This window comes from Pollicipes pollicipes, unplaced genomic scaffold (assembly GCF_011947565.3).
Source record: "Pollicipes pollicipes isolate AB1234 unplaced genomic scaffold, Ppol_2.1 Scaffold_5724;HRSCAF=6776_pilon_pilon_pilon, whole genome shotgun sequence".
Taxonomy (NCBI): domain Eukaryota; kingdom Metazoa; phylum Arthropoda; class Thecostraca; order Pollicipedomorpha; family Pollicipedidae; genus Pollicipes; species Pollicipes pollicipes.
The window spans coordinates 10,337,308-10,365,259 of record NW_023596746.1 but is presented as its reverse complement, the minus strand read 5'-3'; the positions used below and the strand labels follow the sequence as shown (position 1 = coordinate 10,365,259).

The following is a 27,952-nucleotide window of genomic DNA, read 5'->3' as shown; positions in this document are numbered from 1 at the left end:
TTCCATTAGGGCGTTTATTAGCGTTTTGTTGGCCGGCGCATGCCCAGACCACCGCAGCAGTCTCGGCACAGCCCGGGGTTCGGGAGGAAGCCCTTGATACATACACCGTCCCGTGGCCCGGGCACGCGCTGTGAATGAGCGGAGCGCACGGGCCGCGGGGCGTCAGAGCCCGCCTCAGGCCCGCCCCACGGTCAGCGGCCACATCCGCCGACACTGCTCCAGCGGGCCACAGATGGCAACGCCCGTCACAGGAGCCCTACAAACACAGCACAACCGGCCAACCGGCCCCAAGACAGCCTCCGCGCGGCTCCTGGAGATCCAGGAGCGGGCGTCTGCCACTCAACGGCCAGATAAATCACTGTGTCACATATGTACGCACGTTATTTGTTGTCTCAGTCTCCGCACACAACTGCGAACAATACCGTCCGTCCGGCACTGGCGCCAAGTACGCCTGATGCAGGTGGCGCCCTGCTACGAACGCGCGCACAAGTTGTACTTCTAACAACGCCGCCAGGTGCTGGCATACACTGGTCAACGACGACTAGCTAGTCGATGTAGCTGATTGAAAGTGTTCTTCTCAAGTGCATCAACAAGCGGGCCCCTGGTCACAGTGTCAGAGAAATCGACTGCTATGTAAATCAAGCACCCATCGCTAGGGGTTAGGAGTGACCACATTATTACCGAACGGGTGCGGTTTGTACGACCACATTGAAACTACTACGGAGCATCCCGTAGACCACCAACACTATCGAGCCACCATGCAGTAAGTACCATTGCAGCGCTACCGCATCTGGGACACAGCGACACTGTATACTGTATGTAACTTAACTTATCCTTTTACAACATATATCATAAAGTGAATTTAACACATCCAACGAGCATGGGTAATCGTCGCAGGTGAGACAGTGTCCTACGGTCACACCGACCCAACGGCCGACAAATGAGCGAGCCGAGTCCCGCACGCCGTCGGAGCCGGCGAGCGATCGCGGACGCCTTCGAGACAGCGTCCGGGGACGGCAGGCCCCGGCTGTCTGGAGCCCTGCGCCGGCCCACGCGGGCCCGGCTGTCTGGAGCCCTGCGCCGGGACGCGCGGGCCCGGCCGGCGCCCAGACCACGTCCAGCCGCGCCGCTCCGGCCAGCCCACCTGCGCGGAACACAGGCCGTCAACGGAGGCCCGGCAGCACGCGGGGCTGCACTGCCAGCGCACAGTGTTGACAAACACACAGACAGCGACACCAGCGCCGACTGACAGCCGCTGACACCCACGGCAGCAGCCACCCCTAGCCCACGCGCCGCCGTCCCGAGCGTGACGCCGCCACTGACCGGCTCGGCGCCGCCGTCCCGAGCGTGACACCGTCACTGACCGGCTCGGCAGGCTAACGCCGTCATCTGCTGGTGCGCGACGACGCCACCGTCGACGGCACCTGGTGCGAGTGCGACGACAGCGACGAGAAGCCCGACGTGCCGGAGTTGAGCGAAGTCATGGAGCCCCTGGCGGCGGGCGCCAAGTCAGACGTCGAGCGCGGCTGAGCGCGGCCCGGGCGCGGCCGGGGCGCGACAGCAGTAAGACAGCAGACATCACGGCGGCATACGCTGCCAAACGGCGCATGCGCGTCGCGCCTGGTACCGTCAGGCAATGCGGCGGGTCAGAGCAGGATGGCAGGCGGACGCGGCGAGCCCGAGCCCGAGGGCTACACAAACAGTGCGGTCTGAGTCAGTCGTGGTCACCTTTTGACAACTCTCATACGGCTGTCGAGCTGCACCTTCGTCGCGCTCAGACTTAAAGCCACGCGACCAAACTCTCCCCCGGTCATGATCCAGTTCTATGAAGTCTTGAAGCCTTCTGAGCATAGTTCAAGGGGCTTAGCGTTCTGTTTTGATCGTAAAAATTACTGAGCGCTTGAGCCATATAATATCTACATTTCGGTTCATGCGGACGCAGTCTAATGAATCAATGTGATCGGTGCGATGGGCTGAACAATTGCGATGCTATGAACAATGTTGTGCTTTTCACGCATTCACCGGAGGTGTCGTAATGACCCCTACAATATAAGTTGCGTCGTAATATAGATATTCGATAACTAAACGCATTGAGTCATATTTCCGACATCAACAGAACGAGGACAACGTACAAGTGCTAAAGAACTGACTCAGCAACCTCTTAAAGATGATCAAAACCCCTCCCGCTTGTCTCGTCTTGTGAAGACAACGCCGAGTGGCGATCCCACCCTGCCCAGGCCTCTCCCCCACCCCCCACCCCCTCCCCTCCAGCGCTTACTTGTAGTCTGCCGACCGCAGCGTCTCGTAGAAGTACATGACGCGCGCCTTATGCGCCGTGATGGTGTCGATCAGCTCGCGCGGCGTGCCGTGGTGGCCGCCGGCCGACTCCTGGTAGCGCCACTGCAGCACGTACGTGCCCAGGTGCGCCGTCACGTGCGTGCCCTGTCAACGGGCGGCACGTGAGGGGGCGGCGCGTGCTCGGATCCGCCAACACGTGCCGCCGCTCGGCGTGGCACACATCACCCGACCTGAGCTGGCTGGTGCTGCGACGACTTTGCTCACGGGTAACACGCTTTGGCTGCTCTGCTGGCTTATCTCCGTTCCTGCACGGTCCACCACTCCACCGCGCTCCTTCACCTAGTGCTGGGTGAACAGGGGTCAGCGGATCGTTCGTCGTTGGACCGGCTCTAACTCCGTGGGCGTCGGCCCTGACCTGCACACTCTCGCCGTCATGACAGATGAGCGTCGGCTCGACGCGGAAGTAGTCGACGCCCTCCTTCCAGCTCTTCTCCACCACGGAGCGGTGCTCGGCGTCCTCCGCCAGCGGGTTTAGTGTTTCCAGAACCTGCAGCGCACCTGCCGGGGGAGCACGAGTCCGTCACACAGGAGCCGGACAGCGCTGCTGCAGCGGGAGTCCGCCATACAGGGGTAGCGCTGCTGGCAGCGGGAGGCCTGCAATACAGAGGCAGCAGCTGGCCTGCAGGGCGGGAAGGACCCATACAGAAGGCAGCGCTTGCTGTCAAGCGGGAGGACGCCATATCAGAGGACTGCTGCGCGGGAGTCCGCCATACAGAGGCAGCGCTGCTGCAGCGGGAGTCCGCCATGCAGAGGCAGCGTTGCTGCAGCGGGAGTCCGCTATACAAGGGTAGCGCTGCTGCAGCGGGAGGCCGCTATACAGGGGTAGCGCTGCTGCAGCGGGAGTCCGCCATACAGAGGCAGCGCTGCTGCAGCGGGAGTCCGCCATACAAGGGTAGCGCTGCTGCAGCGGGAGTCCGCCATACAGAGGCAGCGCTGCTGCAGCGGGAGTCCTCCATACAGGGGTAGCGCTGCTGCAGCGGGAGGCCGCCATACAGGGGTAGCGCTGCTGCAGCGGGAGTCCGCCATACAGAGGCAGCGCTGCTGCAGCGGGAGTCCGCTATGCAAGGGTAGCTCTGTTGCAGCGGGAGTCCGCCATACAGAGGTAGCGCTGCTGCAGCGGGAGCCCGCCATACAGAGGCAGCGCTGCTGCAGCGGGAGCCCGCCATACAGAGGCAGCGCTGCTGCAGCGGGAGTCCGCCCTACAGAGGCAGCGCTGCTGCAGCGGGAGTCCTCCATACAGGGGTAGCGCTGCTGCAGCGGGAGGCCGCCATACAGGGGTAGCGCTGCTGCAGCGGGAGTCCGCCATACAGAGGCAGCGCTGCTGCAGCGGGAGTCCGCCATACAGAGGCGCTCTGTTGCAGCGGGAGTCCGCCATACAGAGGTAGCGCTGCTGCAGCGAGAGCCCGCCATACAGAGGTAGCGCTGCTGCAGCGGAGTCCGCCATACAGAGGTAGCGCTGCTGCAGCGGGAGTCCGCCATACAGAGGCAGCGCTGCTGCAGCGGGAGTCCGCCATACAGAGGCAGCGCTGCTGCAGCGGGAGTCCTCCATACAGGGGTAGCGCTGCTGCAGCGGGAGGCCGCCATACAGGGGCAGCGCTGCTGCAGCGGGAGGCCGTCATACAGGGGTAGCGCTGCTGCAACGGGAGGCCGCCAGCGCAGATCTCGGGAGATCCCTGCGCAGACGCTGCCCGCTGGTTAGGAGCATGAATTTACAATCAGTCACCAGCACATAGACAGCCAACGTCATTAGCGTGTCTCGCTGTCACGCGGGTGATCAATCTCCCACGAGGATGATCGAACTCCTCCCCGCCCCGAGCATCCGGCCTGGCCAATCTGAGGGCGACCGCCGCTGCGGCCCTCACGCCACGGAACCCGAAACCCGGCGGAGTCGTTCGACGTCAGACGGAGTCATCACTGGAGTCATTCAGCGGGCAGCCGAGTTCAACAGGTGCGGCCGACGGTGACGCGCCGCTGACGGCCGGCCGGGGACTGACCTGAGTGCGGCTGAGCCAGCTCTTTGTTGGTGATGGGCACCTTGGTGCGGAGCACCGAGAACGCCACATCCGACTTCATGATGTCGAAGTCCCAGCAGATGACCGAGCCGCGGTCGCTGTTCAGGATCAGCACCTCATGCACCTGACGCAGCGGCGAACCGGCGGGTCAGGCGGGCCGGCCGGCCAGGCGGGGTCAAACGGGCCGAGCACGCGCCGCCACGGCCGGCTCGCGACGGGACGGGGCTGACCGGGGGACCACTGGCCAACTGAATTTTCACCGGTGACACCGAGGGATCAGCCTTGACGAGACCGCAGCGTCAACGATTGACCTGGCAGTTGACCTCAGATCAGGCTGACGGGACAGCAGCCAGCCTCAGCTGCTCGCAGGCGCGGCTCGCGGAGCGGCGCGTCTCACCTGGCCGCGGGTGAGGCTGACGCAGTGGTAGATGGAGTCCATGCCGCCGCACAGCTCTCCCTTCTGGTTCTCCATGTCCTCGATCGGCATGTACATGGTCTTGGGGATGAGGCCGCCCTCACTGATGACACACTGTCGACCAGGTCACCAACACCGCCACCAGTGAGAGCATGGGGCAGCTGTGCTACCCTGCGAGGATGAGCGGCGGCACCCCTGCAGGCCGGCGCCAGCGCACGTCCGGAACGAATGCAGACCGGGCGGAGCACGCGCTTAGATAGCAAACGGTAAGGGCAAGTGGCGTATACATCCCTGCCCGCCTCCATCCGCGCCGCTTTTGCATGTCACTTATATGCGAAGATAAGGGTACCACCAAGCCCTAATGGAAGATGCTAAAACATTGACCACATCTTCATAACGTTACGCACAGGGCGCATCAGCCAAAGTGAGGCAACACTCCCAGCAAGTGTCGCCAGAGGCCCCTCCGGCAACCATCAGCTGAAGTGTGAAAGGGCAGCCCTGGAGGGGGGTGAGAGCCTCGGCGGTCGGCCAGTACCTGTGCCATGCCGCCCAAAAACTCCGGTATGTGCTCCTCGGGAATGTAGAACTTGAGGCCGTGCTGGTAGTCGTCGTCGCAGAAGAGGAACTTCTCGCGCGTCTTCTCGTCGATGAAGGTGGAGACGAGCGTCCAGAGGATGGGGAAGACGCGCGGCGCTCGGATGATCAGCACGCGGCCCATCGTCTCCGGGTAGTTGGCCTCCATGATCTCAATGATGCGGAGCAGCGCCTGCCACACGCGCGGGAGACGAGGGGACGCTACAGCCACAGCCACACTCGCATCAGCCGGCTGTGCGCTGTACCAGCGCTACTGTGCGCCTCACAGGCGCAGCTCGCAGGCGCTGTCATCTACAGCAGCACCAACCGAGACACCTCCTCCTCCGGCTCGCAGACGGGACATGCCATTCTGCAGTGCGCCGTCCCACGCAGAACGCAACGAGCGCGACACATGCTAGCGCCAGCTTCAGTCAGTACGGCCCGCTGCGGACCGGAACAGTGCGGAACGGCACGCGTTCCGTGCGTTTCGGCCCACCAGCCCATTCGCTTCGGCCCGCTCTGCTGCCCACCGGCCCATCCGCTCCGGCCCACCCCGCCGCCCACCTTGATGCCGGGCCGCCAGAGGTGGCGCATGTTCAGGCCATCTAGGTCAGCCAGCAGCGTCCACGAGCGGATGGGGCGTCCCTCGCGCATGGTGGCCTCCTCGGCCAGGCGCAGGCCCTCCTCGCAGATGTGCAGCACCTGCCGACCCGGTGACCCCGTCAGTCGCTGCCGGCGGCCGCCGTGCGGACGGCTGGAGAGTGCGTCCGGTATGGCGACACAGCGGCGACTCGGACGTGCCGCCTTGGCTTCACGTGAAGCGCCGTCTCCGGTAGAGCAGCCGCAGACTTTCGGAAACAGCCGTGAACAAAACGAAGAACAGGCAACATAATGATGGCGTGCCATGGATACGCCATCAGGCATGAAGGCTTGGGCAATGCCGTACTGAGCCGTTCGCACCTCGCACTAGGCCGGGTCACATCGGCCTGTGTTTCAGCGTGGGGTGTAGGCCAATGCCTGGCCAGGTTGACATGTCCGGCAGCAGCACCAAAGCCTCCCACACGGAGGGACTCACCAGCTTGAGGAGGCCCTCCTCTCCCACAGCCTTGATCAGACCCTTCACGTCCATCTGGCCCATGCGCAGGATGTACAGAGGCCTGCCATCTGTCGACAGAACGAGCCAGGTTACGCAACAGGGATCCGGCATCAAACACGGGAACGGAAGGCGGCCAGTCGACGCAGTTCACCGACGAGATCAACGTGCATCAGACGCCTCATGCCCCATGGGCTCAATGTTTTGTTGTTGTTGATTGGAGTTTACGGGCGTGCCAAATGCGGTAGTCATTTGGCGCCCACCCATGAGCTCAATGCGAAGGGCAATCTGACATCCACAAAGGGGCGCAACTGAGTGCAGGGCGACACCTACACAACAACCGTGAGACGATCACAGGAGGAAGGCGACTTCCCCCAGCCACGTCCCCACCATTACAGCTGTCCGGCTGCCTCTCCCTCCCCTTTCCTCCAGCCCAACCGGTCAGCTTTGTCCACTCACTGACCGCGGTCCGTGACGCACCCTCCTCAGTTCTACCCGGACGCCCCCATCGCTCCCCGTCGCCGCCCGGCGCCCATTGACCGCGGCCCGCGACGTTCCCTCCTCAGCGCTACCCCGACGCAGCCCACCCCTCCCCGTCGCCGGCCGGCGCCCACTGACCGCGGTCCGAGTGGTGCCAGCCGCCCGGGAAGAAGTCCCTCGCCACGGACGGCGTCTGGTACTCCTGCAGCAGCCGGTCCACCTGGTACTTCTTGCGCCACACCAGGCTGGTGCTGATCATCTCGCGCGCCTTCTCCACGTTGAAGTCACGCGCGCGCAGAAAGCGAAGCAGCGTTGCGTCTCCCGGGGTCTGCGGGCACCGGGTCACGACCGGTCACGGTCACCAGGTCACGACCGGCAACGGTCATCGGGTCACGGCCGGTCAAGGCCACCGGGTCACGACCGGCAACGGTCATCGGGTCACGACCGGCAACGGCCATCGGATCACGGTCACCGGGTCGGAATCACCAGGTCACGGTCACGGGATCATGCCCGGTAACGGCCACCACATCACAGTCACCGAGTCATGACCGGTCACGGCCGCCTGGTCACGGTCACCAGGGCAGGCCCAGTTAGAACGATCAGGTCAGCCCAACAGGCACCGTTGGTCTCGTCTGGCGGCCGGCGGGTGGCGCGCTGGCACCGCACCCCGACACCAACTGACCTTGCCCTTCACCAGCTCCGAGACCCAGGTGCGCAGCTGGATCAGCTGGCTCTCCTGCAGCGGCGTCAGGTTGCCCAGGCAGCGCTGGATGTAGTCGGCCTCCAGCTGGCTCCTGCCGTCTGGCGGCGGCAGGGATCGGCGTCAGCGGCGGCGGCTCCGCGTCACCCAACGACCGACGGCCGAGGCCGGGCGGTGCGCTGCCGCCGCGGGCCCGCCCAGCGCTGCCCTGACGCATCCACCCGACCGGGCCGGACCCAGCCAGACCCCGGCACGCCCGTCAACGCACACGACACGGTCTGGCGACGAATGGGGCAGGTGCAGCAGGCTGTTACAGCGCCACAGCAACGACCACTCCATCGCGTTATATTCTAGCTAGAGATGCGCCGCCGACGGTAGGCAGCCTAACACGGACCCACATCGGCTGGTGAAAACATCGCGAGGGCTATCGCCTCGAAACGTCGGCCTCAGAGGCACCAAATTAGCCGGCGTTTGTTAGGCCACCCCGGCAGATTTCATTGGTAATATATATATAGATGTGAATGTATCTTTATACATATATACAGAGCTACAGCTATTGGCATGTGACCAATGAAGACTGATATAAATTGTAAATAAGCAAGGAAAGACATCACCCCGCAAAAAGGGGTCTCATGAGTTACCATAACAAGGGTGCTTAGTTTGCACAGGTGTGAATACATTTTATCCTTCTGAACCAAAAATTCCGCGTCATAGTTTTAGTGCTCAAAGCTATTTAAAACCTGATGCGGCCTATCAAGCTCCATCGGTTGACATGGGTGAACTCGCGCCTTTAGCCGCCGTTTTTCATAACGCGGACTGATTGGAAACCACGAGCTCTCACGATTAGTGACAAGTTTTATATTGCTAGGTCAACAGTTGATCCCACTTCGCCAGGTCAAAGCTTAAATTTTATTGAAAAGCGACCTATTTCAGCTTTAAATGTGCACGAAAACGTACCCGGTAGACATAAAACTGAAACAACCGTGTTCTTTGTTTAATTTTGAGTACAATGGTATGTAGTTTGCTGTGTTGTAAGCATGTTTTAATGACGTCAGGCTCCGTCAAAGCACAAGCGTCCGTCCATCGCGCACGACCGTCAGATTCGTCCGTACCGCCCGCGCACGACCGTCAAATTCGTCCGTACCGCCCGCGCACGACCGTCAAATTCGTCTGTACCGCCCGTGCACGACCGTCACATTCGTCCACCACCGCCCGCGCACGACCGTCAGATTCGTCCGTACCGCCCGCGCCGGCCGTGGATCACCGACAGCGTTCTTGGAAAGCCGTCGCTTCTCGACAACGAGAAAAGCTAAGGACACGTTTTTGAAGTTCAAACAGGTGGAATGGATGTTCCAGAGGCTACCAAAGCCTTGGACGCGATGGCATGGCATACCGCAGAGCAATCCCCAGAAGCCTTTAGGGGGTCACATCGACTCTAAACGAAATAGATGATGCCCAGGCCCCAAACAAAACTTTAACCTGGTTCGGGTAATGGCATGCGACAATGCAGGATTCATAATCACAGCAAGCCAATAAAGGAGTGATAACACGCCAAGACACATCAAGTCAGCCCATCATGCTGAAAAAGAAAGCCAAGTCAATCTCGTACGGCGTACTCTAACGCGATTAGCAAAACATCAGACTTGTTAGGGGGGCCGGCGAAAGCCTTCCAGCGCGCAGCAGCACCGGCCGTTCCGATCCGGCGCGGACCAGCACCGCGCGCGACACACCAGCCCCAGCCGAGAGCGGCGGCCGGCTCCAGCCACAAGGCCATGTCCCGAGACAAGGACGGCATGCCAGGTCAGGGGCGGGAGCGTCCCTGCCCGGTCAGTCCGGATCCGGCCGGGTACGCAGCCGTCTGTCCAGTTTGTCCGTCTGCTAGGACGTTGCACAGGCTCTGCGGATCCATTTGTGGGATCCATGCACATGTTCATTTGTCAAAATCTACTATCGCACCATGCTCACCCTGAATGATCTCCAAAATTATAATATATTGCATCCCATACATTGACGCTCAACGTCTTTCAATCGCTCCATTCTAGCCTATGTTCGTAACAAGTACTGATGCAGTAACAGCCTGGGGCCTGCCTGCCCAGTCCAGGTCGAGCGTCAGTGTCGCTGACACGGTTGGTGGACGGTAGAAGCCCCGGCGGGTGACACGTGCGGGGAGAAGGCCGCGGCCCCGGTCCGGGCGGGGTGGTATGGGCGCGGGCCGGAGTCGGCCGGTCAGGCACACACGCGCACACGCACGCCCACTCACCACCGTCGGCGGACACCACAGTGGCCTGACTCGCGCGCCGGAGCGAGGCGTCGGCTGGCACCGCCACTGCGCGGAGAGACAGACGTGCCCGGCAAAGAAGACAGTGTACGAAAGCGAGAGCGAGGGCGAGAGCGAAGAGAGAAGAGAGAAGAGAGAAGAGAGAAGAGAGAAGGGCGGAGAGCGGAGAGCGGAGAGCGGAGAGCGGAGAGCGGAGAGCGAGAGCGGAGAGCGGAGAGCGGAGAGCGGAGAGCGGAGAGCGGAGAGCGGAGAGCGGAGAGCGAGAGCGGAGAGCGGAGAGCGGAGAGCGGAGAGCGGAGAGCGGAGAGCGGAGAGCGGAGAGCGGAGAGCGGAGAGCGGAGAGCGGAGAGCGGAGAGCGGAGAGCGGAGAGCGGAGAGCGGAGAGCGGAGAGCGGAGAGCGGAGAGCGGAGAGCGGAGAGCGGAGAGCGGAGAGCGGAGAGCGGAGAGCGGAGAGCGGAGAGCGGAGAGCGGAGAGCGGAGAGAGAGAGAGAGAGAGAGAGAGAGAGAGAGAGAGAGAGAGAGAGATAGAGAGAGAGAGAGAGAAGAGAGAGAGAGAGAGAGAGAGAGAGAGAGAGAGAGAGAGAAGAGAGAGAGAGAGAGAGAGAGAGAGAGAGAGAGAGAGAGAGAGAGAGAGAGAGAGAGAGAGAGACAGTCGACAGGGCGCATAGTACCCGAACAAGCCAAGCGACAACATCGATATGATGCAGTTGACGGGAAGCGCACTGGGAACGGTTCCCCCGACGCGATGACCCGGTTCTCCTCACTCGGAAACACGTCATCACACCATAATTTAATATACTCACCGAGTGTGGCGGGAGCGCCGGTGGTTTGTTTTCCACCTCCCCACGGGGAATTCTGCTGGATACCGGAAGGAAGTATGCCCCGCGACACCACCTCAGCGCGTCTTAAGCGTGTGGCCTGTCGCGCCCCTTCGCAGAAATGACCCCCCCCCCCCCCCTAGAGCGGGTACGCAGGGCTCGTCACGGGCAGGGTACATATGAGCGGACGGAGCGCGCTCGTCCTCAGTCAGTGGCATATCCGTTATTGACGAGGGTGGCCCGCCCGGCTCCGGCAGTGTACTTCCCCCCTTCGCCCCCGCATGGGGCAGCTCTAATTGGATACACCGTCGCTCATACGGCTTCCTCAGCCGGTGAACTCGGTCGACCGAGGGGGAACACGTGACGCGGCTTCCCCAGTCGCGAGCGACGGACCGGGGACATTGCACGTAGCGAACTTTGGAGAGATGATCGAATATAGATGCAGGAGTCGAGGCGCTTGCAGGAGTGCCATAATTCCCTCGATGGCAGACTACTGGCACCGAAAACAACCCAGTCACGTGTCGCGTGTCGATATCAACCATCTCATAATGCTAGCTGAATAAATCGGTTATCCGTAGATGTTGAAAACTTAAAGATGTACTCAGATGACCGAGATGGTGGGGGTGTGGGACGCGTCCATTGCCTCCCCCCCCCCCCCCCCGAAAGCCGCCCCTCCCATTAATGTTAATGGGGGACGTCGCGCCAGAGGTTGACCACTGAGCAATGAAGCCATGCATGCTTACTAATACGACTAACTTGAAATAGCGACAGAAAAGCACCTACCTGCGAACGACGCCAACGCTATGCAGTGCAAATGAGGGTGCTGGTAAAAGGTATGGCACCGCGAAAGAGACGGCTAGCAGTCGCCCAGGTAGCGAGCACCCCACCTTCCCATTGTGACTCAAGCTACATGTTTCGGTGGCTTGCGCATGTGTGATACGTTTCGAGACAAAACGCCCCGAGAAACACGACAGCGGCGCCTGGCGTGGTCAACCCTTCGTACTGGACGCCTTACCGGGCCCAGGTGGGGCGGGGGACGGGGCAGAGGCGGGAGCAGGGGCGGGGACGGGGACGGGGACGGGGACGGGGGACGGGGGACGGGGGACGGGGGACGGGGGACGGGGGACGGGGGACGGGAGACGGGGCGGGGGCGAGGACAGGGCGCCGCCGCCTCCGGACAGGCGGGGTGCGGAGCGGCCACTGACCCAGGACTATACAGGAGGGGAGGAGGCGGGCGCGCCGAGCCGCCGCCGTCACAGCAGGCGGCAGCAGACGGTCGGCTGCCGGGGCAGGTCAGGGTCATCAGAGGAGAGCGAGGACGAGGAGGAGCGGCTGCTCAGGTCATCTGCAGCAGAGGGCGGTCAGTGCTCGGAGCGGCGGCGGAGACGAAGGGTGCCGACCCAGCCACTCCAGACCCCACGGCAGAAGGCGGTCAGTGCTCGGAGCGGCGGCGGAGACGAAGGGTGCCGATCCAGCCACTCCAGACCCCACAGGGCAGTTGCTATTCAAAGCCCGGGCCTGCGCAGACTGTTGCGAAAACACCAGGGACCATGATAGCCCCCAAAACGCCAGAACTATGGGGGTGCACCTCCAGAGGTTTCCCGCCTTTATCCCCTGAAATTGTGGCCAGCACAGCATCCAGAAAGCAAGAGTTGTGCGAGGTGTCTGAGGAAACAAACTTGGCTAAATAATACCAGTTCATCTGAAATATACGGGAGGAAAAAGTACAGCACACCAAGAGACGACTTCTGCAGGCTTTGCATCGGCCGCGACACTCGGCAGACCACGCATCACCCGGCCTGGTCGCGGCGGCGGCCGAGGGCTGGATCCAGTGCGTGAATGGAGCCCCGGCTGGCAGCGCGGCCGGGGGCCAGCCGGAGCCCGGCAGAGGGCGGCACACACCTGAGTCGACGGCCGAGCGACGCCGGTGCAGCTGTGTGGCCGACGTCAGCTGGTGGTCAGAGTCGTTCTCGCCGGTCGACAGGTCCAGGTCGGAGAGGTCAGCGCACACGCGGCTGGAACGGCACCGAGCGGACCTCGTCAGCGGCCGGCGCGCGGCTCCGGCGCCCTCACAGGACACCGTCGCTTACACAGGCAGGCACGGGTCACCGCGTACCGACACACGCGGGCGCACACAAGGCTCAGCGCCGCAGGCGATCGCAGCCACATGCCCACCACCTGCGCCGTCAAATCATCCCCACTTCAAAGAGCTGGTCCGTGGGATGCGGCACGTGGAGAATACTTGTACTTATGTGCCAGCTGCATGTTGTATTAGAGTACACGCGCACTAATATTACACCTTACGGTTGCATGTCAATAGTTCGAAATTCACAAATGGTATTAATTTTGGCGGTGTCCACATAGCAGACTAGTCCCAAGGATGCCGCTACTATCAAAGGGAAAGAAGGGTCGGAAATGCCACCACTCGAAGGCCCTGCCTCTCTCCAGCCTGTCCTTTATCGAACGGGCAGTTGCTGCGGCTCCTAACGTCGGCCGGGTCTGCCCGGTGTCATCGATTGCGCCTCCCACGCGACCGGCGCTGATCCCGCCGGCCTGCGCCGGAAGCGGCTCACTTCCGGACGGAGCGGGTCGGCCAGCCCATGGGCGGACCGGGCCGGGTCCGCCGCCGCACGCCCTGGCACGCCGGGTGGCGCGGCGCCGAGGCCCGGCTCCGCAGCAGTCCGCGGAGGCTCCGGTCGTTGGTCCCGGCGTGCCGGGTAGCGCTGCGCCGGGGCCCGGCCTCTCAACAGTCCTCTCCCTCTTAGTCTCAACAGTCCCCTCTCCGACCGGACGAAGCTCGGTGCAGGTGCTCAGATCAGCGCTCTGGTCCGTGTACGCGCCACTCCAGTCCGGCTGCAGTTCACACAGCCAGCAGCACGCATCGGCACGCGGGCGCCAGACTAGATTGGCCCTGCGCGCGGCTGAGGCCGGCTGCCGCCTCGCCATCGGGTGAGCGTGTGCCGGGCCGCCGGACAGGTCAGCGGCCACCGCCCCGTCCCGTCCCGCGGCGCAGCAGTCTCTGCACAGCTCGCCCCGATCCCCCGTCAACAGACGGCAGCATCTCCCGGCCAGCGAGGTCTCCGGCACCTGACCGGCAGCTCCGGGCACATCAAACTCCGGCCAGGTCAGCACCTGACCGGCAGCTCCGAGCACAGCGAACTCCGGCCAGGTCAGCACCTGACCGGCAGCTCCGAGCACAGCGAACTCGGGTCAGGTCAGCACCTGACCGGCAGCTCCGGGCACAGCGAACTCGGGCCAGGTCAGCACCTGACCGGCAGCTCCGGGCACATCAAACTCCGGCCAGGTCAGCACCTGACCGGCAGCTCCGAGCACAGCGAACTCCGGCCAGGTCAGCACCTGACCGGCAGCTCCGAGCACAGCGAACTCGGGTCAGGTCAGCACCTGACCGGCAGCTCCGGGCACATCGAACTCGGGTCAGGTCAGCACCTGACCGGCAGCTCCGGGCACATCGAACTCGGGTCAGGTCAGCACCTGACCGGCAGCTCCGGGCACATCGAACTCGGGTCAGATCAGCACCTCACCTCTCCGGCGTGTCTCCTGTGACGGTGACGGCCGGCACGGACGTGCCGGTAGCCTCGAACGGCGCCACGTACGTGACGCCATCCTCTTTCAGCTTCTGGATGAAGTGCTCGATGATCTCTTTGCCCTGAAAGGCAGGCGCGCGCCAGGGTCAGCCGTGCGGTCATCACCAGAGAGCCACAACCCTTCTCACGCCCCTTGAGGACCTTTGGTCCTTGGTACGCGTCATGAGCCGCCTCGTTCCAGCGCTTCCTGTCGCGTGCACAGTCTGACTAGCGCGAGCGCTGTCCCGTTACCTTCGCCCACTTCGCATGCCGCCAGTCATGATACATTTATGCTCCGAGCTAGCCGCGTGAGTAAATGACGTCAGCCCTTTCACGACCTGCGATAACTTGCACATTTTGCATGCCTCGACAAGTTATGGAGGTACGTCAGACTTAAGGGACGAACCGACTTCTCGATGCCGCCATTTCCATGATAACTGAAGGCAATCAGAATGCTTATTTACGTAAACATTGGGATAGCGCCCCCGAGAACATAAACACACATTTACGATTTCCCTGAACATTACATGCCGTAAAATATGTACAGCACAGGACTCTCCAGAACGCCTATGACTGGAGCGGCAGACACTGCACGGCCTTGGGCGACCCATCACGGGGAATCTCTGCCGTCCATGACGTCACCCTGCCGCGCCGCCCCTCCGCCGCCGTCCATGACTTCAACCATCCGCGCCGCTCCGCCACCGTCCATGTCACTCTGCCGCGCCGCTCCTCCGCCGTCCATGACGTCACCCAGCCGCGCCCCTCCGCCACCGTTCATGAAGCCACCCAGCCGCGCGGCTCCTCCGCCGTCCATGACGTCACCCTGACGCGAACCTCCGCCGCCGTCCATGACGTCACCCCGCCGCGCCGCTCACCCACCGTCGGCACCGGAGCGGTGTGCGGCTTTGGACCGTGCCAGCAGCAGGCTCCCGGCGGCTTACCTTGGATATGTTGGCCGAGTACTGCTTCATAGCGATCTTCTCGACGGTGCTCTCGAAGCCGAAGAACGACTTGACGTCCAGGCTGGCCGTCTGCTCGAAACACGTCCAGTCCGGGTTCTCGGGGTGTGCCTGGCCACATTAGGATTACCAGCGCCGATCAGACCGGGGCTGGATAGACATGCGTCGGCGAGAACAAACACGTCCAGTCCGGGTTCTCGGGGTGTGCCTGGCCACATTAGGATTACCAGCGCCGATCAGACCGGGGCTGGATAGACATGCGTCGGCGAGAACAAACACGTCCAGTCCGGGTTCTCGGGGTGTGCCTGGCCACATTAGGATCATCAGCGCCGATCAGACCGGGGCTGGATAGACATGCTGTCGCGCCGGAGAACAAAACACGTCCTGTCCGGGTTCTCAGGGTGTGCCTGGCCACATTGGGATCATCAGCGCCGATCAGACCGGGGCTGGATAGACATGCGTCGGCGAGAACAAACACGTCCGGTCCGGGTTCACAGGGTGTGCCTGGCCACATCAGGATCATCAGCGCCGATCAGACCGGGGCTGGATAGACATGCGTCGGCGAGAACAAACACGTCCAGTCCGGGTTCTCGAGGTGTGCCTAGCCACATTGGGATCATCAGCGCCGATCAGACCGGGGCTGGATAGACATGCGTCGGCGAGAACAAACACGTCCGGTCCGGGTTCTCGAGGTGTGCCTGGCCACATTGGGATCATCAGCGCCGATCAGACCGGGGCTGGATAGACATGCGTCGGAGAAACATGTACCGATAAAAGCGAGCACGGCTGAAACTGTCCTTACGCCACAGAAACGCCAAGCAATCAGACCTGCGCAGAAGCAGTGTATCAAAAAGGTGCATGCATATGCGGAAGACGTGCCTATCAACGGTTTCTTTGAAACGACTGGAAATGCCATGAGACGTGAGCGATCATTCATTTGGCCCCAGCTCCGTGCGGGTTAAGCTGAGGGTGGAAGTGATTCACAGTTTGGCAGCTGACTGCACAACACGCCTTGAGGCCGGAGATCACACGCGAAATTCCGCTCTGACCACTACGCCCACCACCACTTGGAAAGGAAGGCCGGCTAACCGGCCAGCCCTCAATATTCCCATCGCGCGGATCGTTCGGAGAAGGTCAGCCAGCCCGGTGGAAACAGAAGCGGACTGTTCCAATGGATGGAAATATGGAGGTTGCAAATCGGCCCTGCACTGGCGTGGTCATCAGTCACTGATTGACGAAACCGTACGGTTCCGTGAAATCGCGCTCTTGCGTTCTCATTTTTCATTCAGAATACTCCGACTCGAACACTGTCACAGACGAAAAAAGCCACATATAATTTCGGCCTAGGTTTTACACGTGTTTTTGGTTCACCCGAAATTACAGCTCACAAAAAAGTAGCGATGATCACGCTAAGGAAGCACGCAGTGACCATCGGCGCACGGCAACCAACCAGCCGCCGAACCAACCAGACGCCAACCATCTAACAGGTCAGCCAATCAACCGGCCAACAAACCGGCCATGCAGCCAACCATCTAACAGGCCAACCAACCAGGCAGGCAGCCAGCGGTGGCACACCAAATCTGACGGACTGATCTGTGAAGAAGCGCGACCCCCGCTTCTTGCAACGTGAATCGGTCTGCTGCGCACACCCGCTGTGCCGGACCAACCAAGGGCCTGGCCTGTACGACCGTCAGGGCGCGCCACCTCTCCAGCGTTCCGCGAAGGGACGACCTCGGCCGTCTGCCCGGTGGGAGCAGCCTCCATCCCGGGGGCCGTCAGAATATAACCGGCTGGTTGCAGGAGGCAGCAGCCTCCGCCGCGGGACTACCAGACTATAACCGGCTGGTGGCAGGCGACAGCAGCCTCCGCCGCGGGACTACCAGACTATAACCGGCTGGTTGCAGGAGGCAGCAGCCTCCGCCGCGGGACTACCAGACTATAACCGGCTGTTTGCAGGAGGCAGCAGCCTCCGCCGCGGGACTACCAGACTATAACTGGCTGGTGGCAGGCGACAGCAGCCTCCGCCGCGGGACTACCAGACTATAACCGGCTGGTTGCAGGAGGCAGCAGCCTCCGCCGCGGGACTACCAGACTATAACCGGCTGTTTGCAGGAGGCAGCAGCCTCCGCCGCGGGACTACCAGACTATAACCGGCTGGTGGCAGGCGACAGCAGCCTCCGCCGCGGGACTACCAGACTATAACCGGCTGGTTGCAGGAGGCAGCAGCCTCCGCCGCGGGACTACCAGACTATAACCGGCTGTTTGCAGGCGACAGCAGCCTCCGCCGCGGGACTACCAGACTATAACTGGCTGGTGGCAGGCGACAGCAGCCTCCGCCGCGGGACTACCAGACTATAACCGGCTGGTTGCAGGAGGCAGCAGCCTCCGCCGCGGGACTACCAGACTATAACCGGCTGGTTGCAGGCGACAGCAGCCTCCGCCGCGGGACTACCAGACTATAACTGGCTGGTGGCAGGCGACAGCAGCCTCCGCCGCGGGACTGCCAGACTATAACCGGCTGGTTGCAGGAGGCAGCAGCCTCCGCCGCGGGACTACCAGACTATAACCGGCTGTTTGCAGGAGGCAGCAGCCTCCGCCGCGGGACTACCAGACTATAACCGGCTGGTTGCAGGAGGCAGCAGCCTCCGCCGCGGGACTACCAGACTATAACCGGCTGGTTGCAGGCGACAGCAGCCTCCGCCGCGGGACTACCAGACTATAACCGGGTGTTTGCAGGAGGCAGCGGCCTCCGCCGCGGGACCACCGGACTATAACTGGCTGTTTGCATGAGGCAGCAGTCTCCGCCATGGGGCCAGCAGATTATGACCGGCCGCCGCCGGGCGCTCACATGGATGGGATCGCGTGCCCAGCGGCAAAAACAGGCGCCGCACGCCAGCCGGCGCAGTTCAAGCCGCGCTGTCCGGGGGTCGATCGAGAACCGGGCCACACGAGACGCCGCGGGCAGGCCGGGCCGGGCCGCTCAGCGCTCACCGGCGGCCGCGGTCCTCGAGCCAAATGACGAGCAATGGCCGGCAGCCAGGCATTCAAGCCCGGGCCATGAGAGAAGTACGCCGCTCAGTCACGAGCACACACAAAGAGGGAGGCAAAACAGCATAGCAACATAGCAACAACAAAGAGTTACAAAACAAGAACAGTGTAGTTGTCGGCATGCATTGTTGCAGCCATCGCAGTTTTCTGCTATGGGACGCAATCAGTGAAGTTTTGGTCAGAGCTCAATCGAAGTATTTGAAATATACTGGCACAACGGTCCGCAGGTAGCTCATGCTCTCAACAGTCGTGTGGCTGTCGTCGTCCGGTTGTCGTAATTCAGGGAACCAGTGAGCTCAAACTTTGCCGCAGAAAGCTTGCTGCTCCTTTGGAATGGGCGGGGGTCTATGGCCTGTCGGCCATATAGCGCTTTACCGAAGTTTGGTCACGCCATTTTTTCAGGAGCGAAATACCGTCGCCAGTCTCTTTTCATTCCATTTAGTATACGTAAAATCAGCCAGGGACCTGAAAACAACCAAACGACTGAAAAACGAAAAAGGCCCTCGAGACGGCAACTGAGCACGCCTTGCTCTAGGGGTAAACACGTCCGGTGTCGCGCAGTTGCGAGGGAGGCCCCTTAAAGTCAAGACCATCGGGTGCTTCTTCAAACGGAAAGGCCGGATACTGTACTGGTAGTTCTTGAAAAAACAAACACGTGTGGCCAACAATCTGTAGGTGGGAAGCCCGGGCTTTCTGATCATAACTAAGTTATTTGTTCTGGTCACTGCGCCAGAAAATAAACACCGGATCGGCTGAACTAAAGCACGAAACACACGTTAACTTAAATGCCACACGTCTGTGGTCATAGTCAACGAATGGCTTTGGCGATAATGCACAGAAAATATGCTGAGTCTTTCTTTACCACGCACTCGGGTGGGGGTTAAGGCTTTTCCAAAATAATTTTTTCATGACGCCGCTACGCCGCGCCGAAGTATGCACAGCTGTGGACAACTGAATAGCGGATCGTTTGATATTACAAATTTAGATGTAGCTTGTAAGGTCGCTGACCTACGGCAGGTCAGTTCGGCCATGGACTCAGCGACGAAAAGGTCTGGGGAATCGTTCAATCTGATGCAACAACGGAGAGTTAGATGAAGCCTTATGTTAAGGCAGTTTCTTAGGCAGCACAACTGAGTGAACAAATTCCATTGAATTAGGGTCAGGTATGAATGTCAGAGTAACGTCAAATCCACCTGTTTTATTACTCTAGAGGTTGCTTTGTACGGTTCATTCTGGCACTCATTCTGCATTAATTCATAACGGGAACCGCATTACAAATGTTCCATGAGCTTCTTACAGTTCAGCCTAGGTCACTGACCTAAATTACCCAGGTCAACATTTTGTTTTTAGGAATATACTGTTTGGTATCGTCTTTGACGCTTACTGAAATGCAAAAATCAAAGCAGCCTTGTATGCTTTTGGTGGTCATGATACTTGAAAGGTCAAACAAGGTCACTGAACTTGAATGGGCACCAGTGACCTTTCGCTTAGAACAGTTACCTAGGTTCACGGTGGTTGCATCAGATGGTCTGGAGGCACTCGGGACACCAATCTGAAACTTGACCCTGTTTAACCTTATAAGAAGGTCATACCTTGGGAACCCCAAATTTTGACACAAAAGAGTTCACGTACAGGCCTAGCTCACCCCGTGAGTTTGGAATCTTTAGCTCTCTAGTTTCTGACATTTAAGGAGGGGGTAAAACTGAACCCCACCCACCCATGTGAAGGGTATTCAACCGGCCCCCCGGGCGCGTGCTAATATGGGCACTGCATACTGAGCCGTTTGGCAAGGCGCATACGCGGTTCTTTGGCCGCACGGGCTTTTTGTTCCAAAACTCCATCCTCAAACAAAACAACCCCACTTCTGGATCAGGACAGGGGTCGATGGTGAGATGCTGAAGTGTTTTTCTCCACCCACGCCCGACCCGGGTAGCGACGTCAGGCAAACAACCTTCCGGCCTGTCAGGTAAATAGACGCCCGTCCATCCGTTGACGTGTTGAAAGCAAGTCCGTAGTTTTCCGACCATCACAACCGAGCATCATCGCAGGCTTAGTGATATGTTTGAAATCATTACGGGGGGGGGGGGGGAGCTCGTGCAGTCACTATAGCTTACAGATAAAGGTAACATAAACTATAAGTTACCCGTAAAAATGGTGCATGACCCAAAACAACATAAACTTAACTCTTTTTTCTCTGGATTTTAGCAAGTCCCCAAATTTCGTATGGAGCAGATTGGAGAGGATCAAGAGTAACAAAGTAGTGCACCTTATGATGCAATGACACTATACTCTTCCCCCCTCACCTCCCCCTCTCCTTGGAGCAAGGGAGGATCTCTAGATCCGAGGGTCTGACCCGAGTTATTTTTGGAATCGGAAGGCAACCGCATGGCGCCCAATGGGATACCCCGGATCTCCGTCACAATGGGGGAGCAAAACGGCCTGAAGGGCACTCCTTGTGGTTCGCAACGTTTTAGTTTGAGGTTTGAGTCGTTTTTAAGGCCGGAAAGACCCACTACGATGTCTTGATGACCTGATTTGTTAACCCGGCAGCTGTTGTGCCCAATACAGGCGCTCTCCTGGACAGCTTGCACTGCCCAATAGTGCTGAACTTCGATCCCAGGGAACTCATCAACGATCAAGAGGGTTTTGAGGCCTCCAGCAAAGCCCATGCAGACTTCACAACCCAAGAAAGTGGTTATCCTATATTCTATTCGCACCCCCTGGATGCCTCTGGTGGTGCAGCTAATACCGTGCCTTGGCCGATTGCAATTACGTTTTCATTATTCTATGCCCGCTTCCGCCTGCTAATGCTCACGACTTGCAGTGTAACGTGCATCTGTACGACACATTCAACGGGTTGCGCCGGGCACATGTCGCTGACCTTGCTGACAAGATCGCCCTGTAAGTCAGCAGCCGCCGGGATCTGGTGCTGGCTGGGGAGGGCGCCGAGGGGGCGGCTGCGGATCGGTCAGGGACAGCGGCGGCTCCGACTGGCACCCGTCACCGCAGCTACGCTCTCCTCCCCGGCGCCCAGAAGCCGTACCTTATCCGACACATCGGGCCGGCGACCAACGCGCAGCGACTGCCGGGCTGCTCGGCGCGAGCACAGGTCGCAGCGGCGCTGACGCCGCCACTGCGGCGCTTATGGCGCGCTGGGGCTTCGTATGCATATGCGCTGCCACTGGGGCATGGCACAACCTGCAGCTGAACCTATACAGCGTACCCCGCACCTCATGCTTCCAGGAAGGGCGGACACCGCAGGGAGTCGAACCCCGCACCTTTGCTTTTCCTGACACCAGCTTAACCACTGTGGTACCAGAATCCCTCTCGCCCACGTGGGCGTAGATTTGTCTTAAACAAATATAAGGCCACGACTTTATTAGCTCAAGGCATGCCGCTGCTGTCTCAAAAGCAGTCGCGTGTTCAGCCCAGGGCATAACTACTTCACGTCGCCGGTACATCACCTGGATGCTGCAGCTCGCGCAACGAACTCACATGTACTCAGCCAACGTCGCATGCCCGTACGCCCTGCTGGCGACCAGTCTTCTCGAGACCTTGAGCAAAGAACGGTACCGAGGCGGATGCTCAACCAGGACCGAATATATACACAGAACACGTGACCTCGAACTCCCGCCGATTGCAGGGTGCAGAGGAGGCCGGGGGGGGGGGGGGGGGGGGTAGTCTGGACCTGCCGCCGGGTACGAAGGTCGGTGCGTGGTTTGCGCCCCTGTGTGGACTGAGATCCCAAGAGGACAGAATATGCCAGGCGCACCAAAAATAAAGAAACGCTTTTGAATCCGCACAAATTGGCTTACAATCAGTACAGATGAGCAACGGACAATAAAAAATATTGGCGTTACGTGAACACGAATACACGTCCATCAACCGAAAATGGACGAACACTATCAGTGGCCATGATCATAAATATTCCAATATATATATATATATATATATATATATATATATATATATATATATATATATGCATATATATATATATATATATATATGCATATATATATATATATATATATATATATATATGCATATATATATATATATATATATGCATATATATATATATATATATATATATATATATATATATATATATATATATGTATATATATCTCCCTCCCTCCCTCCCTCTCTCTCTCTCTCTCTCTCTCTCTCTCTATACATAATGTGTGCGTGTGTGTGAAATCGGAAATCGTGACAGCTTTGCGATACCGTTGGGTGCCATAATTAGGAGCAAACATGAAACATATTCTAGCCTACGGGAAGCACCGGCAGTTCAGAGCGTCTCCAGCTCACATCAGCAGCGTGAAGAGGCGCGCCAAACACGTGCCGTCATAACTGATGTGTTCCTCAGCTTAAGCCGCCTGTTTCATTTGCGCGCCCAGCGTGATCACGCGACCAACAGATCGATTCACCGCAACGATCCATCCATATAGCCTTTCCTCAATCGATCAATTACAGCATGTGTCTCATCAGACACAACACGCGCGCACGAACACCCGACACACCCGCCCCCGTAACCCTGCTCCATCGTAGGCAGCGTGCGCCCTCCTCGCCTTTGATCGACACCAGACCATATATAACCGAGATGCTTGAATTAGGTGCGTGCCAGCCTCTCTTGGCGTTTACGTGCCAGCCACCATAGGCCTCCATACACAGTAAGAGAATATATATCGGAGGTGCCGGACGTCGAGATACCCGAGCCTGCAAACCGACCACAATGCCAGCCAGGCGGTCACTGCAAAGCGAAAGAACGCCTCGGCGGGGTGGTGCAGGGGCCGGTCAGCATGCGTGCCACGTGGGCCGTGTGGTTACCGTGTAGCGGCAGTTCTCGTTGATAACAACCCGAGAAGCGAAGCTCTCGTTCCAGGCCTCGATGTGGAGCGTGCGCGCCCGCATGTCGAGCGAGTTCTTCTGCCGGAAGTAGATGAAGTCGACGCCCATGATCTGTGAACAAAAAGCGCGGGTGAGAGCGCCACAGGACCGGGCGGTTCGGTCCCGTCCGGTGAAAGTTCCGCGTACTCTACGCCCCACTGACAATGGGCAAGGTCCGGGTCACCGGTGCCGTCAGTGGTAATCCTGCGCAGCGTGCCTATCAGTATACACACGCGTTAGTGACTCACGACCCCAGGTGACCTTCACACCTGTGTACGACGCTCGACACCTGGCTGCCTGCTGCACCGCAGCTGTGGGCCGCTTTGAACTACAGATGAATCACTTGCCCATCCCCACTACCTCTCGGCACCCAAACAATCCTGCGTCGCGGGAAAGACTGGCGTGATGGTGTGCGGGACAGGCGGACAGCGGCGGGCGGGACGGTGCTTAGAGCGGTCAGGTTCGCACCGGCGGCAGCGGCAGCTGCCTCTCCAGCCATGGGACCATCCCCTGCTCCCCATAATCCGCTCCCCGCCGCACGAGCCGACGGCCGCCCGCCGGCTTCCACCGGCAGTGGCAGGTCCGAATGCCGTCGTATCGCACGCGCCTTCCGCTGCGGTCAGACTGCGCTGCGCTGTGGTCAGACTGCGTGCAGGCCTCGTCCGAGCCGTGAGCCACGCGTCGGCGCCGGCTGCTCGGGAACAGTGTGTCCGGCTAGCGACAATACGGTACGGACAATACGGACGGGGAGGGGGACAGGACACAAGGCAGGCGATACTGTTGAAGCTTTAGCCACGCTCTAACATCAAATTTGGCACACGGTCACCCTCCATCCACGGTATATAGTGCAGTGGACTGGCGTTCTAACCTGGAGAGACTTTGCACGTTTGCGTTTTGAGATCTCCAGGAATAGATTATCTCTCTCCTGCTGCACGCCATCGAGTGGATCTGGCTCAGTCAGCCGACGCACGACGTCCGTTACGCCTGCTCAGAGCTTCTCCTCGCACAACAAGCTGTATGTGTATGTGGCTATGCACCAAGGACGCCGAACGCGACAAATCGCACGACTTGAAAATGGGGAGCGCAATAAAACAAAACGAACCGCCTGTGATAACAGAAGAAGTCTGTGACGTTCACGGAACCCATACAAGGAGCCCACGAGTTCGGCGTAACACCCAGACCTACGCAAACAAATGATCGGCAGCCAAATGAAAGGTCCAGGCAAGGGATTACCCCTCTTCACCAAGTAGCTACCCGCGTTCCCCGGTCAAAGTCGGGTCAAATCACATCACAGCTACGATACAGCATTACAGGTCATTCCTGCACGAACGAGGGCGGACGGCCGCCCACACGTGACTCCCATTTCTAGTGCTCACCTCAGGTGCACACCGATGACATATTAGCACCGACGAGCAGTGTACACAGCCTCTTAGAGCATGATGACGACAGCCGTGGCAGTGCGACTTAAACGAACTGGTCAACATTTGCATGGGCTCCTGAACTAAGCCAGCCATTTCCAACATGATTCCCTGCAGTTCACACCCATACATTTTTTAAAGAGTTAAAACCCTCTTTTGTCTCAGCTTGACACACGCGAACTTGTGCTGCTTACTTCGCGCCACCCTCCACAGTCAAATTTGGGTCAGATGGGCCCTCCAGTCAATGCTGGATCCCCTATTGGTTAGAAAGAGCCCACTATGGGTCAAAATGGGCCTCTATGGTGCAGAATATGAACCTCGTTGCGCCAGAATTGGCGTAACGTTCCATGACGCTATCAAACAATGACGTAATAAGGGGCACATTTACCAAATTCCCATTAAAGGGAATATTTCTCATCTGAAGATATTACGGCAGACATCAGGCATGATAGACTAAGCACACTATTTAGTAGCTATTCATTTAGGAGCTAATGGCGTGCTTTTAAAGGGAATGTTCCACATTTGTATCGGGTTTTGGAAAGGAGATGTCATCTTGAGGATCACTTGGTGCCATCTACAGCCAAGCCCGTCTTAAGACCTAGACCCCTCTAGCTTCTAAGCTACACGCCCGCGAATATGTGCTGACACTTTCGAGGAGACTACTGTAACATCACCTAGGTATCAGTGATGCAATAATATCATTCAAATCCTGCCATTCCATTAGCCATATGATGATCAATGCCAATACAAATATAATTGTCCAGTCATTCATATCTCGCATTTGTGAGCACAATTTCCTGATGTAACGACCTTCAATTGGCTCTAAGTCAATGTGTGCAAGGTACAATGACGTAATCAAATGATAATACATTGAGGAACATATTCACTAAAAAGAGAAATTGTGTCATCTAGGAGTCTTTTACACCATATTGTGTGCTCTAAACAACTAAACTTAACGACTGAGAAAAAATGCTCCTCAATGCACCATGGTGTCACTGCATCGAGGAATGATTGTATGACAAAAACATGATTGCCAAACTGGCCGTGTGAAACTGCCACCATAGCCAACAGGCTTATTCACTTGGAGCAATCTTAACTTAAGAGGTGTCATGTTAATCAATGTGCTGTTTGTAGGACAAAACTATCCTCATGTACACATCTTTTGGCCCTTTCTTGTGGTGTTGTTGCATATTTGTCCATGATTTTAAGTTGCTTACTCACATTCATACTTGATTATGACACTTTTCCTAAGTTATCTAATCCCTAGTATAATTTTCATAACAGACACCACCACCCAACTTCCTGTTTGAATATTGCACTGAGAGCAACACATTGGTTGACAGCCAAATGAAGTCTGTTGATGCCAGCAATTATGTTGGCATACACCAGCCACAGATCACTTGAATGCTGTATGTCTATGGGGGACATGAATAGATTGAAGATAATATTTTCTTGACCTTGAACACTTTGTGGCCAAAGATGGGGGATTCACATTAGATTTCTACAGGCAGGCCTGGGTGACCTTGAAGAAGTCTGGCTCAGAAGCCCAAGGGTTTGAATCTTCAAAAAATGCAGGGCTGTGAACTGCTCTGAATGTTCTTCAAACTACCTACCTCATTTCAAAACCCATACAAATGTGACATGCTTTCTTTCAAGGCATACCAATGGATAGATGCAGGCCTTTTCCATCCTATCTGGTGCTTACCTCAGTACATTCAAATGTGGAGCAATCCCAGCAGGCCCAACCATTTTTCAGGAAATTTGCTTGATTGACCATAATTTTTTAGATTGTTAATAAGGTTAGGTTGACAAAGATTAAAGTCAAATTTGTAAAAGGCCTCAGTCTGACAAGCAAAGCACACAAAGCACTAAGCACTTAGAAAAAATAAACAGGCTTTGAATATTACATGTATAGTATGTGCAACTGTACCTGAGGGTGAATCACTGAAAAAATGAGGTGCACATAGTATTTACAAGGGTATACTCACCCAGTTTTGGCACTATGGTATCAGTTCTCTGCTGACCACCTTAATGTGTGACAGATGGTACAGCCCTCACAAGCACTGATCACATCTTGCAGTAACAATATCTTAAGGCTGCAGTTTTTGAACAAGCCTTCCCACCTTTTTGAGCAGGTATGGTGCATCCACATGCAGGTGGCACTTGTGCTCCACCATATGTACAGCCCCATCAAGTCAATTTTTGAACAGTATTTCCCACCTTTTTGAGCAGGTATGGTGCATCCACATGCAGGCGGCACTTGCGCTCCACCACATGTACAGCCCCATCATCACTCTTCTCATCAGTGAGTATCTCAGTACCAGCCAGAATTGGAATCATATCACAGGAAGGGAAGCGCAGCTCATAGGCCTGTAAGGGTGGAGAACCATACTGTCACAGCAGCCCAGTGTCATAGAAACCATTCACTACAGGAAGAGAAGGGAGGGCCAGCAATGACAGCTGGAGTCCGTTCAGTGAAACAATTGATGCCAACCTTAACTGACCCTCAGATTGCTTCTTTATAATGATTGTTCACACTTAAACATTAACAGCACTTACAGTGTAAGCAGAATGCACACACACTTGACCAGTGTGTGCTCAATGCAGTCACAGTGGCAACACTATTTGCCCTGTAATGTTGGCCTTGTTTCATGCTAGCAGCTGGTCTAATCTACCAGTCAGGCCAACAAAAGCACATCAGTAGTTGTCTAATGGCACATTATCAACATCACTACATTACAAATGCAGAACCACTTCAGACGCTTGTGGCCACATATTTGAGTACTCACAGCCATCACAAGCTCAAATGGATACTTGTACACCCGTATGGGTGATGTATACTTTTGCACCATATTTGCTTCCAGGCAGTGGTCTGTGGACACCCGATGACCTGAGACACAAAAAAACAGAAATCAGTTTGTCATATATTGCAGCTGTAAAATTGTCAATGAAAAATACATCACACTGGGCTCGTTTGTGCCGAGAAACATTGACGTATCACAAAACCACTTATAATTCTCTTTCGGTGTCGTTCAATATATAGTTCAGTGATATAGTTACAGTTAAAGCCCAGCTCAGAGTGAAATACAATAACCACAACGCAAATCTCGCCCACCAGAATCTCACCCACTGCCCACAAGGCGCGGACTGGCCTCCAAGCCAAGGTTATGCCAGGGCTGCATATATTTGTTTCCAAGTCGGGAAGGACTTTTACTGACAAAATATCTCAAGGTAAGCCTGGGAGTTTTTAGCTGACTGGGATTCATCAGCAATGCTGCCAGATTGCTGCCGATTCAGAGATAGTTGGTGCAAAACATGAGGG

The 27,952-nt window shown here is 57.8% G+C and overlaps 1 protein-coding gene across 3 annotated transcripts; it reads right to left on the bottom strand.

The window, feature by feature from the left end:
• On the bottom strand, positions 1–27,767 carry retm (real-time). 3 transcript variants are annotated; one of them, XM_037225984.1, is made up of 18 exons: positions 27,746–27,767; positions 27,420–27,520; positions 26,851–27,000; positions 23,153–23,284; positions 15,254–15,382; positions 14,271–14,395; positions 12,631–12,743; positions 7,614–7,732; positions 7,070–7,259; positions 6,434–6,522; positions 5,923–6,060; positions 5,321–5,551; positions 4,768–4,899; positions 4,353–4,494; positions 2,714–2,856; positions 2,279–2,442; positions 1,365–1,491; positions 1–1,144 (listed from the first exon to the last, which is right to left on the bottom strand). In XM_037225984.1, exons 2-17 carry the CDS (start codon positions 27,480–27,482, stop codon positions 1,386–1,388), a joined length of 2,166 nt encoding a protein of 721 aa, XP_037081879.1. In that variant the 5' UTR covers positions 27,483–27,520; positions 27,746–27,767; the 3' UTR covers positions 1–1,144; positions 1,365–1,385. The 3 variants fall into 3 exon arrangements, with proteins under 3 accessions (XP_037081879.1, XP_037081880.1, XP_037081881.1); XM_037225985.1 differs by having other exon boundaries at positions 27,757–27,765; XM_037225986.1 differs by lacking the exons at positions 26,851–27,000; positions 27,420–27,520; positions 27,746–27,767 and adding an exon at positions 26,754–26,843.
• Between the last annotated feature and the right edge of the window lie 185 nt (positions 27,768–27,952).

What these genes read in the sequence shown, in the direction of transcription:
- retm (XM_037225984.1), bottom strand. Translation starts at nt 27,482, where the DNA reads ATGGTGCAAAAGTATACATCACCCATACGGGTGTACAAGTATCCATTT. An exon ending in AGGAGGGCCTCCTCAAGCTG is followed by an intron (nt 6,061 to 6,433) that starts GTGAGTCCCTCC and finishes CCGGGTCGGCAG; the next exon opens with GTGCTGCACATCTGCGAGGA. An exon ending in TTTTGGGCGGCATGGCACAG is followed by an intron (nt 4,900 to 5,320) that starts GTACTGGCCGAC and finishes CCTGGTCGACAG; the next exon opens with TGTGTCATCAGTGAGGGCGG.